This window comes from Mytilus californianus, unplaced genomic scaffold (assembly GCF_021869535.1).
Source record: "Mytilus californianus isolate M0D057914Y unplaced genomic scaffold, xbMytCali1.0.p SCAF_1, whole genome shotgun sequence".
Classification (NCBI taxonomy): domain Eukaryota; kingdom Metazoa; phylum Mollusca; class Bivalvia; order Mytilida; family Mytilidae; genus Mytilus; species Mytilus californianus.
Window position 1 is genome coordinate 20,259,699 of NW_026262581.1, and position 23,095 is coordinate 20,282,793.

Here is a 23,095-nt window from a genome sequence, read left to right on the forward strand (position 1 = left end):
TTCAAATTCCATTAAGGTTCGTAAACTTTCGAAAATTAACCCTGTGAGTGAATCAGTTTTATGGGAAATTGGTCATACCTATCAATTTGTGCGAGAACTAGAAAATGGAACAAAGAGAATCTGACCGAGCTTTCCTCCTTTTTTGTAGCGAGAGGAAACCCGTTTTATTTTGCAAACATTGTACGTATATTATTTTTATCCTGCAAATAAATATTTGTGCTTCAATAACGATAAGATAATTATCTTGTAAATTTTTTATTATCTTATTAAAGATCAACATTTGAGCACGCGTGAATCGCTCAGAGGACACCAACAATGACTTGTGACGCAAGATGATATTTGTATATATCTAATTACAACTTTATTAAGCTATTAATATCCTTTCTGACTTCTGTTTTTAATTTCGTTGAAATTGATATATATATATATGTGTGTGTAATAAAACGTATCCAAGGTCAGGAAAATATCACGCGACCGTATAACGCAATGAACCGCTATGATATTTGTTTTTGGCAATATTGCAAGCAAACAATTTTTAAATATCGCAAATTTACATACGAGGACATCTATTCGGCATATGTGTTGTAGGTAAGTCAATAAAACATTTTGTTTGTAAACTCTATTTAATGAAGAAATTTTTTTTTTTTTTTTTTTGTATCAAATGACATAAAAATAACTCTGATTTCCTGTTATAATGCCGGATTATTTCTTTGCTAGAACAGAATCAAAGTAGAAGTTACCTCGTTCATGTTTTGCTAATTTCAAGTTCGGATTTTGGATTTAAGGTGGATCATCATTATATATTTCCTCGGATAGAATTTTCTTATCCTTTGCCAAAATGTAGATTTTACCATGATTTTTTTCAAAAATATAATAATGAGTATGGGTCATCGTGCTATTTTACAAGCTACAAGTAGTACAAAGTTGCACAATTTTGTATATATTATTCATTAAAAAACACTTTTATGTGAAAAAAGAAATCTAGGAGATCGAATTCTGAAATAAAATATGAGAAGATAGGTTTTATAATATACTTTAAGAAAAGAGAAGGAAATAATGCTTACCGAACTTATTTAATATTTTCTTGCAATAACCAAGGATTTGTATAGTGAGATATAACTAAAAATATTAAAATTAACAGTCCTTAATAAAATGTTTACTATAATAATTATCTCCCCTTTTATGGCTAAGTTGACAAAATAAATTGAACAAAATAAATACTTAGTATTTATTAAAACGGTTTAAAAAGGGCAATAAATCATTATTGTTCTTTATTTGAATAAACAGTCTTTCACATTAATTGCCAGATTTGTCTCAAAATTTGCAGATATAAGCAAAAAACTAAACCGTTTGTGTACATGTATTACTATTTTACAATCTAAGATGGCGATATCTTATTGACCTACTGCAACAGAATTTGTTAACAGAAAAGTAGGAAAATATCTTGGGGCGATCAGTATCAAGAGTCTCGAAAAGAAACAATACGAATCTGCACCTGATAAACAAGGAAAATTAGATACTTTCTTAAAATTTAAGTCTGCATTCCAGTTTGAAAAATAATTAGATATAAGAAATAAAGATAATCGATCAATATAATGCTATCTAAATTTAGAATAAGTAATCAATCTCTAAGAGTAGAAACTGGAAGGCATGAGAGAAAATACAACTCTCTTGGAAAACTACAACTGTTACCCAGATGTGAACGGCTTTGTCAGTTCTGTGATTTAAACCAAGTAGAGGACGAAGCACATTTTTTACTTCAATGTCCTAAATTTAACCATAGGAGACTGGTAACTTTACGATCTCAGATTGATAACAAATTCCCCAATGTAAAATATCTAAATACAAATGTAATCTGTTTTTATGGATAATGATAAACGAAGACAACACATTTTTATCTTTATTGTGTGAATTTTTTAAGCTTAACTTTGCAGAAAGAAAACAGCATAATTGTACTCAATCATAATAACCATCTACCTGGCAAAAAGAAATGTTTATTTCAACAATCAGAGTTATCTCTCTTTATTCACTTTCTGAACTGGTATGATTTATACTCATATGATAAATGACTTTTGTGTATGTTCTAGTGTACTGTATCTAATTAACATAATCAGAGCGAGCGGAGTGAGAAAGATTGGTATGAAAGTGTGAATGATCGTGTTAAATTTGGTAATGCCTGAAAGGGCCCTGTGATTAGGAAATAAAGAATTTGAATTTGAATTTGAATACAAATAAAATGTACTATTAATTAAGCAAAATGAATCTTCCGCAGCCTCTAGGTTCAAAATCAGTTTAGGGGCATCGTGTTGTTCAATAAAGTATGATATATTTTTTGTTTTTGTCTTTTTTTTGCTTTTGATAAAGGGTTATGTGACTTCCTTTACTCCTTTTGTTAATATAGATAATATTTCGAAGGGAGGTTTCACTTCTATTTAAGCCCAGCCACTCCACTGACCATAGTTATGAAAATTAATATTTACAAAAACTATAAAAAATAAATGTGGATAGTGTCCACATGTGGACACAGATGATGCCCCCGCTTGCAGATCATATAGTTATAAAGGGACATAACTGAAGAACGCTAAAAGTGACGCTACCCAGATTTATAAAGGGGCATAACTCAATAATGGTTAAAGTGACACAACTCAAATTCAACTTGATCTGTGTTTTATCGGTGGAAGTCAAAATTAAACATTGCATTGTATAAAGCATTGATTGTAGTTGATTCAACTATAAGCATGGACAAAGGAAGATAACTCCAATTTTAAAAATTACTTGATATTTAGAAGAAAATACAAATTTTGCAATTTTTCCATTCATAAAGGGGCATAACTCTAGAACGGTTAAAGTGATGCCACCAAAATTCAAACTTGATCTGTGTTTTGTGGTAATAAGCATTGTGTATTAGTTTCATAACATTTGGTTGAGGCAAACTTAAGTAAGAGAACGAAAACTAAACATTTTGCAATTTTTCCATTTATAAAGGGGCATAACTCTAGAACGGTTAAAGTGACGCCACCAAAATTCAAACTTGATCTGTGTTTTGCGGTATTAAGTATTGTGTATAAGTTTCATAACATTTGGTTGAGGCAAACTCAAGTGAGAGAACGGAAACCAATTTTGGGACGTACGTTCGTACTTACGTACGTACAGACGGACAAGGGTAAAACTTAATGCCCCCACCGCTACGGCGTGGCATAAAAAATGTTTATCTGTACTTGAAAATATTTTTTTTTAAAGATTCTTATCTACATAAAAAAAAATATCTGTCTTGAACATGTTATCGTGAACAATCAACATTGTCTACTGAAATTTCTTTGAAAGTAATTTTTAAGTGTTTCTATTAATTTTACTTTACTAATATTTTAAAACTCATTTAAATATGATTTTTTTTTCAATATTTGAACCCCGCTATTTTTTTTTCTCCTATAAACTTTGAATGAAAAATGTTTTTTTTTTTTCGATATGTTCTAAAAGCTCACCTTTATGAGTCAAAACATTAAATAGATTAAGATATAATTATTAATTGAAGCAAGACAAAAGGTTAATAAGTATGCAATTCCGTTACTTTTTACTTACTTTTGCTTGTTTAAATAAGGGGCATTAGCTGTCAAATTCATGTTCATTGATTTGACTCAAATTCTCATATTAGATTTATTACATACTAAAACGTATATTCAAATTACAAAAAGTCTAAAATAAACAATAAGCAATGCATGGACTCGATAATATGTATCAACATTTCGTGTGTATTTTTGTCTAGACGTCATCTAATGAACCATCGAGATGACCTCCGAAGACTGCCGACGGTCATATAACCCGATATACACATAAATATGAATATAAACAGATAACGACCAAGTGTAATTGGATTTTTCAAAGTCTGTTTGATTTAATATTGTAGGTAAAAAAGTATATTAATCGTCTTTTTATACGACCGCAAAAAAATTTTTGTGGTCGTATATTGGTATGACGTCGTCGTCGTCGTCGTCGTCGTCGTCCGGCGTCGTCGTCCGAAGACACATTAGTTTTCGCACTCTAACTTTAGTTTAAGTGAATGGATCTCAATGAAATTTTACCATAAGGTTCAATACCACAAAAGGAAGGGGGGGATTGATTTTGGGGGTAATGGTACCAACAGTTAAGGAATTAGGGGCCAAAAAGGGGCCAAAAATAAGCATTTTTGTAACTTTAAGACATAACTTGTGTGTAAGTGTATGGATCTCTCTGACATTGTACCACAAGGTTCCATATCACAAAGGGAATGCTGGGATTGATTTTGGGGGTAATGCCTCCAAATTTTAGGAATAAGGGGCCGAAAAGGGGCAAAAAACAAGCATTTTTCTAGTTTCATGACAATAACTTGTGTGTAAGTGTATGGATCTTTATGAAATTGTACTACAAGGTTCCATATCACAAAGGGAAAGCTGGAATTGAGTTTGGGGGTAATTGCCTCCAAATTTTAGGAATAAGGGGCCAAAAAGGGGCAAAAAACAAGCATTTTTCTAGTTTCATGACAATAACTTGTGTGTAAGTGTATGGATCTTTATGAAATTGTACAACAAGGTTCCATATCATAAAGGGAAAGCTGGAATTGAGTTTGGGGGTAATTGCCCAAAAAGTTTAGAAATAAGGGGCCAAAAAGGGGCCAAAAATAAGCATTTTTCTAGTTTCCAGACAATAACTTGTGTTCAAGTGTATGGATCTCTCTGAAATTGTACTGCAAGGTACCATATCACAAAGGAAAGGCTGGGATTGATTTTGGGGGTAATTCCCTCAAAATTTTAGTAATTAGGGGCCATACAAGGGCAAAAAAACAAGCATTTTTCTAGTTTCAGGACAATAACTTGTGTGTAAGTGTATGGATCTGTATGAAATTGTACAACAAGGTTCCATATCATAAAGGGAAAGCTGGAATTGAGTTTGGGGGTAATTGCCCAAAAAGTTTAGAAATAAGGGGCCAAAAAGGGGCCAAAAATAAGCATTTTTCTACTTTCCAGACAATAACTTGTGTTCAAGTGTATGGATCTCTCTGAAATTGTACTGCAAGGTACCATATCACAAGGGAAGGCTGGGATTGATTTTGGGGGTAATTCCCTCAAAATTTTAGGAATTAGGGGCCATACAAGGGCAAAAAAACAAGCATTTTTCTAGTTTCAGGACAATAACTTGTGTGTAAGTGTATGGATCTGTATGAAATTGTACTGCAAGGTTCCATATCACAAAGAGAAAGCTGGGTTTGAGTTTGGGGGTAATTGCCCTAAACGTTTAGGAATTTGGGGCCAAAAAGGGGCCAAAAAACAAGCATTTTTCCAGTTTCCAGACAATAACTTGTGTTCAAGTGTATGGATCTCTCTGAAATTGTACTGCAAGGTACCATACCACAAAGGGAAGGCTGGGATTGAGTTTGGGGGTGATGAATCATAAGGGGGTTCAAAAAATTGGGGGGGGGGGGGGGGTTAACTTTTTTTTCTTTAAAATTTTCTATTTTAAATTGGTTATTTCTGATTTATATATAAAAGCAAATAATAATGATATGGTTTGAATAGGTAAATTAAAAATTTTTAAGTTCTTAGACCACTTTCATTCTGTGTCAGAAACCTATGCTGTGTCAAATATTTAATTACAATCCAAATTCAGTGCTGTATCAAGCTTGAATGTTGTGTCCATACTTGCCCCAACTGTTCAGGGTTCGACCTCTGCGGTCGTATCAAGCTGCGCCACAGCAGAGCATTTTATTTACCTGTAGTAGAATGATTTTTTGTGGATCGAATCAGTCAACCAAATGGTTGATCCTTGTTTCACTTTCAATGTTGACATTCTTTTCCTTTTAATAGCTGAATACATGCGTAACCCATCTCCTGGTAAAAGCGAATTATTATTTCACTCTATCACTTCACAAATGATTGAGCAACAGAAAATCATATTTTAATGTTTGTTGATATCTCGTAGCTAATGCCCTTTTAGTTACGTATGTACTACAAAAGTCAGGTAAGGACATTTTATTTTTTTTTAAATTTCTCATTTCCATTTTGATTTCTGTCTTTCAACTTGACATTTCTCTGTTCCAAGTTGACATTTCTCCGTTCCAAGTTGTCATTTCTCACTTCAAATTGGTATTTCTCAGTTCCAAGTTAACATTTCTCATTTCCAAATGGACATTTCTCATTTCCAACTTGAGATTTGCAGTTCCTAGTTGACATTTTTCACTTCCAAGTTGACATTTCTCTGTTCCAACTAGACATTTCTCTCTTCAAAGTTGGAACTGAAAAATTTCAACTTGGAACAGAGAATTGTCAAGTTTGAAACAACAAAATGTCCCTACCGGTGTTTCGTAATGAACATGATGTTGTCATATGTAATCCGTATCAAACTTTCATTTTACGTTCAGTTGACGATTTTTTGATTGAAAAAGTATTATAAAAAAATACGGAACTCCGAGGTAAATTAAAAAAAAAAGATAGAAGTCCACAAACATTCAAACGCTCGACTATAACAAACAACGGCATGACTGGAAAACAACTGTCATATTCCAGACAAGGTACAGACATTTTCCGAAGAAAATGATTGGTTAAGTCTGGTTTTATAGCTTGTATGACAGTTGTTTATATTTCCGTTATAATACAGGGTTAAAATTTATCACTACGAGTCCGAGAAAAATGTTATAAATAATTTCAAGACCAATGTATATTATTTGGTCATTATTCTATAACTTTATCCTGTTGACAAAAGTGACTTTTCATATAAAAATCTAATCATTTGATAACAATTTATATAGGTGTGTTTTATGTTTGAAAACGCTTTGTATCGTCATTCTTGATCTTTTTAAATTTAAATCGTACCGGATGCTGTTAAATGGACTGAAACTAATACATGCAATATCACGCCTGGTAAACCATCAAATCTCAACCAACTGGTTAAGCGAGAAAAAAGTTCCTGTTGAGCTTTTCTAGTATAAGATATCAAAAATATACATAGGGTAGGTCGACATTTCGTCAATTTGTTGTCAATCTGTGAATTGTTTATTAAATAGGAGAATGTCATGCCATAGATAACTAAATAAGAGCTTGTCTAGTTTATTACTCGGACCAATATAATTTGAAATGACATTGGAATCACCTTTTCCCGCCAGGTAAGTGAGGCCAGCTCAGTGAGATTTTGACAAAATGACAGTGAGTTCATCAATAAAGCTAACATACTTTTTATATATCAGTGTATGAGTATTCTTCTTAATCAATAACGTATGATAACAGTTTTTCTTATTTCTTAACGAATTTGATTTTATCAAGCTGAATTTGTTATAAATGTCAGGTTGAGATTGTCTGGTATCGGTTGTGATATTCTGTGTATATACAATGTACTTTTGCTGGTGAACTTTTCCCTTACAATTTTGAGGCTACGTTGATAAAAAGAAGAGTTTTTATGTTCACTGGACTAGTTCAATATTACTGCCAAGCAGATATATTGCAAATACCTTTTTTCTCATTCTATGTGGGTCTTGATAGGGGTCAATCAATTCTGTATTCTCTAACTGTTTAGGCTATTTTTTTCCATTCTTTAATTTTGCCCCATTGTTCTCCATTCAATATAATTTAGCACCACATTATTCTCTATTCTTCATATAAACAGCCTATTTTTCTCTATTCCTCATATATACAGCCTATTTTTCTCTATTCCTCATATATACAGCCTATTTTTCTCTATTCCTCATATATACAGTCTATTTTTCTCTATTCTTCATATATACAGCCTATTTTTCTCTATTCTTTCTTTTTTTTGTTACCCTTTATTCTGTATTTTGTGCTTATTATTTTTTATTCTGTATACCCCGTCCAGACCCTAATCTATTTGTGTTCAAGCAAATTGTCATTCAGTTCGTTTTAGGAAAAAGGCTTCAACTTCAAACTAATGGCTGTCATTGACGGGAAATGGTGCCGAATGGAATGCGACCAAATGCCATATGCAGATTTAAGTTTTGGTATTAAAATGGAGAAACTTTTGCACAAAGAAATATCCCAATATCAAGAAATTATTGTGTTCAAAAGGTGAGTTTTGGAAATGATATTTTTTGGCAAAGAATTGAACAATTATTTAGTTGTATCATGGAAAGTATTCTTAGCTTTAGATCTAACCATGCAACCCTATATAAATATATCTGACGCCATAATTAAGTCTGTCTTTCGTCATTGTACTATTATTTACCTGAACTAAACATACTAATCAGTTAAAACTTTAAAGCGAATCGTCAGTGACCTACTGGAAATACTGGTCAGCAAAGGTTAGAAGTGAGAGGTTTAACTAGCTATAAAACCAGGTTTAATTCACCATTTTCTATATAAGGAAATGTCTGTACCAAGTCAGGAATATGACAGTTGTTTTCCTTTCGTTTGATGTGTTTGAGCTTTTGATTTTTCCATTTGATAAGCAACTTTCCGTTTTGAATTTTCCTTGGAGTTCGGTATTTTTGTTATTTTACTTTTTAGTATGCACATGTAAAACATAAGAATAAGAATGATTTCCAATACGACAACCAAAGACCGAAGTACAAGGATGTAAAATACAAGTCACTGTGCTGCCTTCAATAATGAGCAGACCCCATACTTAATAGTAGGCAGAGAAGCTCCCCTGGGTAACAAAAAGAAATCAATTCAAACGAGGAAACTTACGGCCTGATTTAAACTTATAACAATCAACGCAAAAGACGGCATCAAACGACATAGACTGTACTACAGATTTCTGGTTTTGGACAGGTACATGAACTATATGAAATATATACACCACTTTTGACGATATTATGAAAATAAGAAGATGTGGTTTGATTGCCAATGAGACAACTCTCCACAAGAGACCAAATGACACAGAAATTAACAACTATAGGTCACCGTACGGCCTTCAACAATGAATAAAACCCATACCACATAGTCAGTTATAAAAGGCCCCGAAATGACAGATGAAAAACAATTCAAACGAGAAAACTAACGGCCTGATGTATGTACAAAATAATGAACGAAAAACAAATATGATATACAGCAACATGATATTATGTAAATTAACAATTGCACTTAATATAATATATCAAGCAGTGACAAATTTGTATAATGAGATTTTAGGACTATTAATACGTGTTGCTTTCATGTAAAAATGCTTAACCTTGAGTTTTTGTTGAGATTCGTGCTGCTCAAACTGTATAAAATATTAATTCCAAGAATTCAAAAATTACAGCAGCGTATTGCTTTCATGTAAAAATGTTCAACCTTGAGTTTTTGTTGAGGTTAAGCATTTTTACATGAAAGCAACACGTATTAATAGTTCTAAAATCTCATTATACAAGTTTGTCACTGCTTGATATATGAAGCAGTGATTACAAAGTGTTGACGAAATATTTGCCGGTAATGTTGTTCATCAAAACTAGTTTCACTCCGGTCATATCAGAAACTAAATATAGATGTTATAAAATAAAACAGGACGATGTATCATAGTTTGAACCTGTTAGAACACATGGTGACACTCCGTTAAAAAAATCCTGTCTTGTGCATCCGAAATAACAGTCTCTCATAATGGTTTCCTTTCCAATTACGAACTATCTTTTGTGCTTATTTTGCATTTGTCATAATGGGGATGCTTTCATAGGGTGCTGCTGCTTACAAAGATTTTTAATGGTTATGTTCAAACCATATCCTCGAAAAATTTCAACGTTTTTTCGTGTGTATACCAAGTTATTTTATAGAATTCTCAAAAGATTTGTATTTATTATGAGCTGGGACTATTACGGTCAAATGTTTACACTTCCAGACCACCTGATTTTTACTCGGTTTTGGTTTTTATTAGGTTTTCTTTGAGTATATGGACGAGTGCTCGCTTTGCTCAATATTTACTTTCTGTCTTAAGGATGTATTCCTCTGACGTTTCAGTTTCGTTGAAATCTCGTTCTGGAATTATTTCCAAAACATGTGATACAAGTGGAAAATATCAATGAATTTAAAAAATATTATAATCAAACTTAACTCTGTGAAAAAAATTGTGTATTTACAATAAGTAGTTTTTAAGTAATAAAATTTTCAAATTATATTACCAATCAAGTCAGTCTCATTAGCCAAAATGTTGAGAAAATGGGTTAGAGGTACAAGAAATGATTCTATCAGAAACATGTACATCCCATATCAATTTTTTCTTTTCAAATTTCTTAGATATGTATTTTTTGCAATCATTTATGGCAAAGAAGTTGAAATAATATGCTTTTTGTTCTAAAAAAAAAGAGAAAAATCCCAAATTTACAAAATTGACACGAAAATGCAACAACATTTTATAAAACTTTCTTATATTAACAATTAACTATAGTTTTTTTTAAGTTAAATTTATTCAGATTGGTCCACTTCATCCTTAGTGAAATTATGAAAAAAAGTTTAATTGTGAAACTGTGATTTTTTTTTCATGATAATAGCCCAAAAATGGGAAAATCATCAAAATTGGGTACTTTCAAATGGCCGTAGCAAAAAAAGAAGTGCACCACCATATGATTTTTTCTTCACCAATTATTTTTTTACAGTCATAAAAACCCAAAAATCAGGTTAAGAAAAAAGTTTAATTCTAGAAATTTTTGGCTCCTCAGAGGTGTACATCCTTAAGACATTCTGTTGACTATTATCACATTTTTGTTTTCCTTTCGGCATGCGTTACCTGTCTTTGCTTGACTTATGATTTTTATTGTTTGCTAAGACTCTTCTTATTTGGTTTATGTGTTAAAGGCGTTGATACCACCGGCGGCGATATGAAAAGAATGGCAATTTTTGTCGAATCACAAACTCCAAGGGTTACCTTATATATTTAAGTTGAAAAAAATATCAAACAAAATTATTCCCAGTTGTGTTATATATGCCAATGGCCTTTTAGTTTACGAGCATATTTTACAATGTATTAATATCGTTTGAATCAATAATAAGGGAACCTTTTTTACAGTCAATTTTTTGGAAATGTTCTTGTATTGGATGGAACCCTTCAGGTTGCAGAGTTTGACGAGTTTGTATACCACGAAATGATGGCTAACTTACCTCTGAACTGTCATTCAGATCCGAAAACGGTATTGAAGTTTTTAACTCCTGTGGATTCATTATTATTCATGGTACACATATTTTCGTGGAATACGTTGGTAAAAGTTAAACACGAATTTAAATCTTCATCGAGGTACAATTAGTCTATATGTTGGTAGGCAGACTTTTACAAAATCACGAAATCAAATATCCACGAAAGTACTAATGCTTATCAATCCACGAAAATTGGTTTACCCGAAAATAAATGAATCCACAATAGTCTAGTTTGCCTTTTCCATCTTCAATCATTAGATATTTTAAAAAGCCTCTTATACGCATTTTGTTCTTCTTTTTAAAAAAAATATTTTAGTGCAAATGCTTGTTAAATTGGTCCTTGAATCTTTTTAAAAAATGTTGAAATGCTAGCACATGTTTGTGGTTAATTACCATTACAATCATAAAATCTTTTCTTTTTTTTTCTTCAAAATATGCGCAAAATACAAAATCTAAGGTTGTATCTATGAACTTTAATAAAACACGGTTATTACAAAAGGATCTCTTTTCTGTAGGAAAATGAGTCGTTAAATGATGCAATCTGATTAAATTACAGATCTTGTGTCCACGCATTGCTTACAAGATTCTGTAAACACTCCGTAATACTTTCTTTTCTGGTAATGATAACATCAGCCAATAAAATTCCTGCCTACAAATATTTGAAGGTGTGTATCATTACGACAAACCAGAGAACCCGAAAGGTCTTTAAAACAAAAAGTAGAATCCTTTTAAGCGAAACTAGGACACATGATCTATGTTTTAATCAGATTGAAAATGATGTTGAATGTCTAAAATAACATAATTGCAATAATTTGGTTCACAGGTACCATAGAATAAAAAATATCCCCCAAAGAACATAAAAATAACAAAGTATTTGTGCAAAAATTTCAGAATAGAACTATTTTTGTTGAATGATGTACTTAATTGTGTTAATGGATTGTATATTGACAGTTTAGTTTAACATGTTTAAACATATTTTATTTGCAAAGGAAGCAAAAGGGATTGGACACAAGTTATAACAACATTAGTGAAGTCTTCTCCATGTATTTTGATATATACCGAAAGCACATAATGATACAAAAAAATAAAATATTTTGGACTTAAGATGTCGTTATGTTACGTAAACGTTCTAAAAATAAGAAATACTAATGGTAGGTTAAAACGACTTATTTATATTTCAGGTATTGGTTGTTGGGGGAGGAGATGGTGGAATAGCCAGAGAACTTTTGAAGCATCATTCAGTAGAAAAAGTTGTCGTTTGCGAAATTGACGAGGTGACAATACGGAATAATAATAAAAATAATCAGATGTGATATGACTGTTATGAGACGAGACAACTCACCACCAGAGACCAAATGACGTTAACAACTATAGGTCACCGTAAGGCCTTCAACAATGAACAAAACCCATACCGCATAGTATGCTATAAAAGGGCTCGAAATGATAAAACAATTCAAACGAGAAAAGTACTGGCCTGATTTATGTACAAAACAATAAACGAAAACAAATATGATATACAGAAACAAACGACAAGTAGATTTTGTCTTGGCTTTTAGATGTTTATCTGTTTTAATATTGTTTATGTTGTGTTTTCATATTATTGTTCTTGTTTTTTTTATGTTTTTATTTGTTTTTTGTTTTTGTTTTTTTATTTGATTATTTTCATTTGATATTCTTGTTCGTTTGGTCTTTTTGTGTGTATGTATGTTTATCATGAGGGTTTTTTACCGGGAGGGTGGGAGGTTAATATTTCGGTTTTGATTTTCTTTTGTTATCAAATGGTTGGTTGGATGCTACTCTCTTGATGTCACTTCAGAGGGGTTGGGAGGGGGGTCCTGCTCACTCACATTTTATAGCTGTGTTACTACGAGGAATGGAAGCACTCAAAATGTTTGGATATTGAAATGCTTGCGGATATTGGGTTCTTTTGTTGGATTCAAACTTGTTGATGTGAGTATAAATGAGGTGTACTTATCAGACTTTGTTTTTGTACAGACGTTTGGTGGAAATATTCAAACTAAAGATAACATCTTGACCCTAACAGCAGTCTCTTTTTAAAAAAAAACAAACTATGTTTTGATAATTTTTGGAAGTTATGTCACGGGTTTTAAAAGCTTTTAACTCGCCACATTCATATTTATTGCAGCAAGTTTGTATTTAGCGGAATTTGTATTCCTAAGGGGTCTTTTGCTATTTAAATTGTGAAATGAGCAGAAATAATGGTATGAACAATATTTCAGTACGAATGTGGTGAATTACCAAATTTTTTTTTTAGATTGGGGCTAACCTTTACGACACTGAATGATCCACAGATTATGTGTATCTACGATGGCACGACTACTAATACTGTCGTACCGATGTGTTTATTAATTCTTAGTTATTTATATCATTACACTTAGAACTAGACGATAAATCTATCTTATCAATTTCTTTGTTGCATCCACAAGCAGTTGCTGCTTTTAATTCTGTAATCCTGTGAATATCACTTGTCAGTGGTATGGTGTACTCAATACGAGGTCATTAGTTGAATGATAAATTTTCATGGAACCCATTTTTATTTTTATCATTAACATTAGATCGGTGATTACTCATTCTTTCATTTAGTCTTTGTCGTGTTTCATCAACTTAGATCGATACGCAAAGAGTACATTCAATACTGCACACAATATTGGAAGCAGTACACATCAAATCCGCGTGATTAAATGCATTTTAACATTTTCGATTCAAGTTAATTTTAAATTGATAAAATCCTAGGTGTTCGGTTTTTATGATTTCATATATTGAAATGAATCAAAGTTGTATGTTCTCTCTGACACTTCAAAATGGGTATTTTCATAAATGGATATGTGTTCTCTCCAATAATTAAAGTTTTTGATCTTGTTGATGACAAGATTTTTGTTTAAGCAGTAACGTTCTATATAAAAACAAGAACATTTTTAACAATTCAACCAAATGTAATATGCGTAATCAAAAGTAAGGTATGTTGTTTTAGAAAGTTGTTGACGTTTGTAAGAAATATTTCCCAAAATTGTCCGAAAGTTTTAGTGATGTCAGGACGGAATTAGTTATTGGGGATGGTATTGAATACATAAAGGATCAAAGTGGTGCTTTCGATGTCATTATAACAGACCCACACGATAATACAGGTACAGTTTATTCAATTATATACAAAGTGCCGGCTATGCCTTCAAAAACATTGCAAAAACGTTCACCGTATTGTAAGTTCAATAGGTCCCTATACAAGCTAAGCGTGAACACAGGGTCTGTATTTTAATTAGATTGAACCAACACGACGGACAACCTCTTTTATTAAGATGAAAAAGAAAGGATATGGATATCAATTTGTCAAAGAGACAACAACCCGCATCCGAAGGCGGGCTTCAGCTTCAGGGAAACTACATCTATTATATTTGTGCCTAATAGACTAAACATAATCTTACAACTTCGTGTTATCTTTCTTGAAAATCATAAAAAAAAACTGTGTAAAACAAACATACTCAAATAAGATCTTTCACTTCTTATAATGTGACAAACAACTAACTAACAGATCATGTTTATACAGTGATTGACAGTTCACGGGTAGTTAACTTAATTTAGAAGTTATTACATATTTAGAAAGTTGACCATCTATAGATTTAGCTATAATTTATGCCCCTTTTGGTCCTATATCTCTCCATGTGTTTTGTACTAATACATCCTTGGCTTTAAAAGTTTTGGATTTGAGTGTTCCTAATGAAGGAAAATCCATAAATGCGATTCGTACGTATTAAATTTACAAAGTGTTTGTTCAGTATTATTTTATAGCATAGTGTCGCTATCGCTGCTGGTGGACTATTAGTCCCCGAGGGTATCACCAGCTCAGTAGTTAGTACGTCGGGAATCACATGAGTTATCGCATACATTTCTTAAATTGTCCGTTGATGAGAATCTCAGATTACAACTCCCTCAGTTAAAGTTGTCCTTATCCGGATTTGGCTACAATTTAGACCCCTTTTGGTCATACAACTCTCAACGTGGTTCAGTTCTTATACATCCGTACCTTTGACCGTTCCTGATGAGTGTAAATCCAGACAAACGCTTCCGACGCATACAATTTGTGTCATTTGTATTTTATATAGCACGTGGTCGACACTGCTGTTGGTGAACTATTAATACCCGATGGTATCATCAGCTTAGTAGTCAATGTCATTCGTTAATTGCATGAGTTAATACATATCTTTCTTAAATAGTCCGTTGATAGATTTAAAAATTATTTACAAACAAAGCTTCCAACTCCCAAACGTAAAGTTTATCTCAAATGGATTTGGCTATAATCTAGGTCCCTTTTGGTCATATAGCTATCGATCGCGTGTTTTGGTACTTATACATCATTGGCTTAAAATCTTTGGCTTTGAGCGTTCCTGAAAGCGCTTCGGACGTATTTGATTTATAAAGTGTTATTTTCATTTTTTATAGGAGCAGCAAAAGGATTGCATGAAGAAGGTTATTATAACAGCATGAAAAGAGCATTAAAACCAAATGGTTTGATTTGTTCTGAAGGTAAATCTGGTATCAAGCAGAGCATACAAACTTATAGGTGGGGATAACCCTTCATTATTTATTTATCATTTTGACACTGAAAAATTATAGTTTAGCTACATGGGTCATTAAAGAAATAGTGTTTTAATGCCATGCTATATGCTCATTTAAACATGGGTAGGCATTAAATATGTCAATATCTTTATACCAAGCGTTGGCGAGGTGTAAAATGTTGTCAAATATAATGCCTACTCATGTTCAAATGAACATAGAGCATGGCGTGATAGAATTATTTCGATTCTATTAGGAAAAGTTAAAACTTTTGCACTTCGAGGTGGACCTATAATAAACGTTCGAAAGGCAGACATTTTGATTTGAAGCCAAAACGATATAGAAAGTCAACCTTTTCACGATAAAAATTGAACAGATACATGTAAAATTACTCTTAGAATGAATTCATTGAGGTTCCTAGCGAGCAACACCAACACAAATGTCTATTTTGAATATCAGCGTTGTTCAAAATACAACTGACGTTGCAATTTTAATACGACTTTCATCACATGCAGTCCATGTTCTATTGGAATTAGAACATGGCTTTTTTTCCAAAGGGAAAGAAGAACGTCATATTAGAATGCTATATATACACAAGGAAAATAACACTCCGATCGATTCTTGATTTACCTTCATCAGGAACTTTTAAAACCAAAACTGGGGACGTAAAAAGAAAATCGAGCTCCAGTTAAGGTCAACTTTGTATTGGAGAGTTCAAATTTAGAAACGTTCTGCTAAAATTTCAACAAATGACTTTTTGCGCTCTTCAACAACAAAGTAATTCAAATAAGTTGACTGTCAAGAAGAGCTCTTACTTTAATGTGAATATGTGCTTTTAATTGTGCATAAAAAGAGGTGTAGTGCATATGTCAACGACACAAAAAAATCAATGGACATCTATAGAGCAAAATATAGTTTCAAACGATAGCCAATATCTGTAAAATACCCTTAATTATCTAACAAAGGATCCAAAAGATTTAACAGACACGATTAATGATCTGCCATCAACAATCAATTTTTCAAATAAGACAATGAAAACTCAAAGATTCCAATGATTAATAAAGACATGCGAATGAATTTATGGCATGGTTTTAATAATCGTTTCGTAAAAATAGTTTGGTAATCTTGTTCAACATAAAGCATAACACAATTTTAATAAGGTAGTCAGCTGGTTTTTTTTTTTTTGTAATTCATAAATGCATCAAAAAGCATATTCCAATGAATTATTAAAAAGAACAATTTGTTGTTATTTTTTATTGTACGCAAATTTATATTTACATGACTTTGAAATATGATGGGATGTATTGTCCACATTTAGAATTGCATGCTTTTTTAAAACTTTGTAGGTAAAGACATGTATTTTGAACTACCAGTTGTGAAAAGATTGATGACTTTTTCACGAAAGATATTTCCGAAAGTAGCATATGGATATGCAGTTACCCCATCTTACGCACCTGGCCATATTGGATTTCTTCTATGTGGTACGAATCCAGTAAGTTACAATGTATCAACAAAAATTACAAACATCTTATTATTGAATTCGAAGCTGCTTCAACAATATCGAACGATAGTTTTCTTCTTTCAGTTCCTAGCGATCATTCATATGAATAGTTGAAGATAATTTTGTTTTAGAGGGGTTCGTATTGCTTTGTTTTTATACGCCCGTCAAAGTTTTGACGGGACGTATCATAGTATACAAATGTCGTCTGTCCGTCTGTCCGTCTGTCTGTCCGGCGTAAACATGTCGCACCGTAACTTGAGAACGACTTATCCAAATTTCATGAAACTTATTATAGTTGTTTCTTATGATGGTCAAACGATCTGTATACTCTTTGGTGAAAATAAGAATAAAACTTTTTGAGTTACGGGACTTAGTAACTAAAACAGGTGTGTGGTTTTTTTTTCACATGTCGCGCCGTATCTCAAAAACAATTTATGGTTATTGCTTAAACCTTTACACACTTCTTAGTTGAATTAATCTTAAGATCTGTATACTTTTTGGTGATGATTCAAAATTTTATTTTTGAGTTATTGAGTATTTTTTTTTAAAAAAAATGGGATGGGGTTTTTCACATGTCGCGCCGTATCTCAAAAAAGATTTATGATTATTGCTTAAAATTTTACACACTTCTTAGTTATATTAATCTAAAGATCTGTATACTTTTTGGTTTTGATTCAAAATTTTATTTAAGAAGATATTGATTTTTTTTTTTTAAAAGGGGGGGGGGGGGGGTTTCGCATGTCGCGCCGTATCTCAAAAACGATTTATGATTATTGCTTAAAATTTTACACACTTCTTAGTTATATTAATCTTAAGATCTGTATACTTTTTGGTTTTGATTCAAAATTTTATTTTAGAGATATTGAGTTTTTTGTAAAAAAAAAAAAGGGGGGTCGCGCCGTATGTCAGAAACTATTTATGATTATTGCATAAAAATTCACACACAAGACGACGGGCGTATCATGCGCTCATGGCGCAACTGTTTACTGTTTTTATTGTTGTGGTTGTCCTGTTTTATTTATGAATATATGTGTTGTTTCTATAGGTATCAATCTTGTTTATCCACTGTCCTGAAAATACTGTTTTCATTTCGAAATGTCACATTTGGTCAAGTTAAAGAAATTTCATGTGTTGAGTTCGTGTTGCTCAGTTTTATTATTTCTGTGCAGTGGTATGTAGACTTTTGATTTTGCCTTCCAACAGTCTTATAGTGTCGAGAAGCACCTCTGATGTAACAAATGTTTTGACTGGTATATTTGATGTATTTATGATTTTTTTATAGAAATTTCAATACTAGAATATTTTGGGCGAAGTTACATCAGCGTTTAGTTATCTTGAATACCTTTAAGTTTGCATTTATCATTTGCCTGAATATTTTTTTTTTCCAATTATTAATATCGAATGCAGTTTTGCGTACTTTTATCTTATTGATACTTTGGTACTTGTTATTTTTGTTATTTATAGATTTATATATAAATTTACGTGACAATTGTTTATTTGACAGAATACCAGTTTTAAGGAGCCTTTAAAGACTTTAACAGAAAATGAGATAAAAGAGAGGAAGCTAAAGTATTACAGTAGTGATATTCACAGAGCGTGTTTTATTCTTCCAAATCATATTAGGGAGGTGTGTATTAATTTTTATCTGATCCGTTTATTTGGCAATCGCTAATGGCAGTCGGCAGGGTTTAAGAACATTTGTTGTTCGACCTGTTAGTCAAATGAGTTTTGTTAAAATATACTTTTTCACTTTTTTGGTCTTTTGGAAATTGTTGTTTGTGCTGTATTTAGACCCCTCTAACAAGAATAATTTATTTGGTAATTTAAAGAGTGCTTTCCAGAGAACAACTGAAAAAAAATGTATTGCAGTTAGTTACTAAATTTAAACTGACTTCGTTCATCCGAGATCTTTGCAATTCCTATCTTGTTCTCTGCTTCGATTAAAGAGTATTTGGCACAACCTTTCGGAAATTTGGTTCCTCCTCAATGCTCTTCAACGTCGCACTTTATTTGAATTTTAATCTTTTTATTCGAGCGTCCCTAATGGGTCTTTTGTAGTCGAAACGCGCGTCTGGCGTACAAAATTTTAATCCTGGTATCTATGCTGTGTTTATGTATACACTAAATGGCCTTTTTATCCGGTTTTGGTTATTTACAATAAAAGTTTGAACTATGAATAACAGAAGATACTGGATATACGTCAATGAGATAACAACTCAACGACAGAAATAACTAAAACATAATATAGAGTGTAACAATTAAACATCATCCAGCAAACGACAGTAGCTTATGTAATATCTCAAGATCTTAATCGTTCAGAATCTACAAAACTTTATCAACTTTGTATAGAAACAGTTAAATAAAGGCAACAGTAGTATACCGCTGTTCAAACGTCATAAATCGATTAAGAGAAAAAAAATCCGGGTTACAAAATAAAACCGAGGGAAACACATCAACTATAAGAGGAAAACAACGGAACAACAGAAACACTGATCTGCAACAAAAACAAACGCCAACATACATAGAAACGGACTATTTGATAACAACTGCCATATTCCAGACTTGGTACACGACATTTTAAGAAAAAATGGTGGGTCGAACCTGGTTTTATGGCTAGCTAAACCTCCCGTTTATATGACAATGTTAAGAAATGCCGCTAAAATGACATAACTACGTGACAGGAATACAGTTCAAACAAACGCAAGAACGCTCAGAACAGAGAAATACATAAATAAATAATATAATAGTACATTACAACATGTAAACCGAAGAATAACAACGGACATCTCCCATGAAATAACGACAGCACAGAACAACACAAAATGTGCGTCACATGAATGGATCAACACCACAAAAAGTGACGTATTTTTGTGACGTATATATTATCACAGGTAATCTTGAAATTCATACAATTATATGGAACGAGATCCAAAAATTCACAATTATTTTCACAATACTAGTCCAAATAATTATCATGATTATGACAGTCTTGAAACGATATTTTAAATTAATGCTGTGACGACGTCATAATTATTTGAACTAACACAATACTTTATCCATGGAAAATGGAAATTAACTCGACTTTACTGACAAATAAGAAATATGTGAAATGTACCGAAAATACAGAAATCAAACCACAAACGAAAATACATAACACAATATCCAACAGTATTTTCAAAAGAAACATCATAACTAAATACATGAATGTTGGATGTATAAATACAGAGACACCTCGTATAGCAATGCGAATTCACACTAGGCAAAACAGTCATTTTTGATATTTCCTCCTTATAACTCTGTTGGAGCAGTTTCTGCGTAAGGAGCACACTCCTGTATATGAAGTCCGAATAGTGTGAACATGCACGAGCATAACGTATCAATTGAGATATGTAAACACCATACGACGGAGCAGAGGGTATGTTACTGCTGAGAAATGGGAAATTGATAATTAGGAAGTTGAAATCACCCCGTTTGTCATAGATTTTAGTGTGAAGTCGTTCATCTGTGTCAATATTGAGGAAAAGATCAAAGTATGAAGCAGTCCTTCTAGTATCAGTAGTACCCTTAATTTCAAGTTCACTGGGATATATGAGATGCAAGTACTGACAGAAATATGGGTTAGTCAGTGATAGGACATCATCAATATATCTGAAAGTAGAATTAAAGAATTTCGCAAGGTGCTTTATCTTTTTGTCTTTTAGAAGGTTTTGAATGAATTCTGCTTCATACGAGTACAAAAATAAATCGGACAGAAGGGGTGCACAATTAGTACCCATTTGGAATACCGACTGTCTGTTGAAATATCATTCCTCCAAACTCAACAAATATATTGTCGATTAAAAAGTCCAGCATTTTGAAAAGAAAATGCTACATAAGAAAATGCCTGTACCAAGTCAGGAATGTGACAGTTGTTTTCCATTCGTTTGATGTGTTTGAGTTTTTGATTTTCCCAATTGTTAAGGGACTTTCCGTTTTGAATTTTCCTTGGAGTTCGGTATTTTTGTTGTTTTACTTTTTTGATAATATCATCGTCAGTGTATTTTCTGATTGGATCAGTGTGTTTCTTCACAAAATAAGAATTATTATAACCCAAAACAAGAAATTTATATCTACGATTCCCATTTTTATTGGAAAAGATCTGTTTAATGAGAAGGTGAAGTCGATCTTTCAATTGAGCATGGGGAAAAGTAGTGTAAAGCGTAGAAAAATCAAAGGTCTTAATGTTGCTGCAAAATTGCAGAGATTGTGATCTAAGATTTAGCAGTAGATCTTTATAATTTTTGAGAATCCACATCTGATTGACACCACTGGTTGAATATATCTCATCACAATATTTTTGAAGGCCATCTTTTACTGTAGAAAGAATAGTAGTCAGCACTTTAGAAAGATGTTTAGTCGAACATCTTGATGATGAAACTTTGTATCGTTCTTTATAAGGAATTTTGTGAAGTTTTGGTATCCAGTATAATGACGGTAGATTTTCTTCGTTTTCTTTGATGTTAATACCAAAAAAAGAAGTACAGATTTGTGATTTTGTAAAATTTCATCCCTTGTAAATGATGTTAAAGAATATGTCGGATTACCAGTTTTGCTGTTTATTCCAAGCAAAACTATTTCAAATGATTTTAACATACTTAGTTTAGAAAATTGATTTATATGGATAATGAGTAATGAGGATGAAAATATTGATTGTCAATATATAATTTAAAATGGTAGCTTCAGTATTTGAGAACAGTGCAGTTTGAAGCAAGACAAAAGGTTAATAAGTATGCAATTCCGTTACTTTTTACTTACTTTTGCTTCTTTTTGGATGTCTTTAGTAGTACCATTATTATTGTTGTCAAGAAAATGCAAACATATCATTGTCATTTCTTTATTTGATATATTATATTTATTTATGTATCGTGCACTGTAATTAATCTGCTCCTTCTGGGCACGTGCTGTGATTAGCAAAATAGATATATGTAAATATGTAAATGTATGAATAACCCGAATAATTCAGTCCCTCCCCGTGATCGACTCTCCCACTCGCGAGTAGCCATTGTAGAGCAGTGGAATATAACGACTGAATTACTCGGGTTAATGTATGATTCAAATAGAATAAAATGATAGTGTCAAACAAGAATCTGAGTGTTCATCTTAGTTTTATTATTTGGTATATAAATTCATTCCAGGAATTGTATCCCGATGGAACTCTACAGCAATAGTGTGTTTTCCGAAGGAGACTACAACTCATTTGAGAATAACTGATTGTACATTATAATTATATGTAAACAGAAAGTTCAGTTATATATTTCTATTGTTGATTGTGTTTTTACTTTTACGGTTTTAACAGGAAATTAATTCAGTGAAATTTGTAACCAAAGAGCTATTGCAGACGGACAGTTGAACAAATTTAGGGCTGGGGTTAGACTAAAGCCTAAACGTCTTCCAAATCAAAAAGTAAAAGATGACAAAAGAGGCTGTTTCGTGTTTTAAATGTAAAGTAAAATAAAGAAATATCAAAATTGACATTGAAGTTGGCGTTTGGTATAGCCATGGTAAGAGGCTGTTTCCTGTTTTGAATGTAAAGTAAAGTTTATGTAGTTCATACGTGTTTCTCGTTTCTCGTTTTTATATAGATTAGACCGTTGGTTTTTCCGTTTGAATGGTTTTACACTAGTAATTTTTTGGGGCCCTTTATAGCTTGCTGTTCGGTGTGAGACAATGCTCCGTGTTGAAGGCCGTACCTTGACCTATAAATGTTTACTTTTATAAATTGTAACTTGGATGGAGAGTTGTCTCATTGGCACTCATACCACATCTTCCTATATCTATATAAAGTAAGCAAAATTGCAATTGACATTGAAGATGGCGTTTGGTATAGTCATGGTAGCATTATTAGTTAGTAATTTTCAAATTGAAAAAAAAAGTCTTTGAACACGAAAACAGCTATTATAGGATA

General features: G+C 32.3%; 1 protein-coding gene across 6 annotated transcripts; it reads left to right on the forward strand.

Moving 5' to 3' along the window:
* Positions 1–467: 467 nt before the first annotated feature.
* On the forward strand, positions 468–22,662 carry LOC127714376 (spermidine synthase-like). Of its 6 annotated transcripts, none has more exons than XM_052220609.1 (10): positions 468–588; positions 7,875–8,045; positions 10,957–11,077; positions 12,263–12,355; positions 14,074–14,227; positions 15,537–15,620; positions 16,997–17,142; positions 18,656–18,778; positions 21,868–21,909; positions 22,326–22,662. In XM_052220609.1, the coding sequence occupies exons 2-10, from the start codon at positions 7,909–7,911 to the stop codon at positions 22,356–22,358; spliced, it is 933 nt and encodes a 310-aa protein (XP_052076569.1). In that variant the 5' UTR covers positions 468–588; positions 7,875–7,908; the 3' UTR covers positions 22,359–22,662. The 6 variants fall into 6 exon arrangements, 5 of the variants coding, with proteins under 5 accessions (XP_052076569.1, XP_052076681.1, XP_052076626.1 ...); XM_052220721.1 differs by having other exon boundaries at positions 7,885–8,045; XM_052220666.1 differs by lacking the exon at positions 468–588 and adding an exon at positions 5,781–5,991.
* The last annotated feature ends 433 nt before the right edge of the window (positions 22,663–23,095 follow it).

What these genes read in the sequence shown, in the direction of transcription:
- LOC127714376 (XM_052220467.1), top strand. An exon ending in TCGTTTGCGAAATTGACGAG is followed by an intron (nt 12,356 to 14,073) that starts GTGACAATACGG and finishes ATGTTGTTTTAG; the next exon opens with AAAGTTGTTGACGTTTGTAA. An exon ending in TTCTATGTGGTACGAATCCA is followed by an intron (nt 17,143 to 18,655) that starts GTAAGTTACAAT and finishes TTTATTTGACAG; the next exon opens with AATACCAGTTTTAAGGAGCC.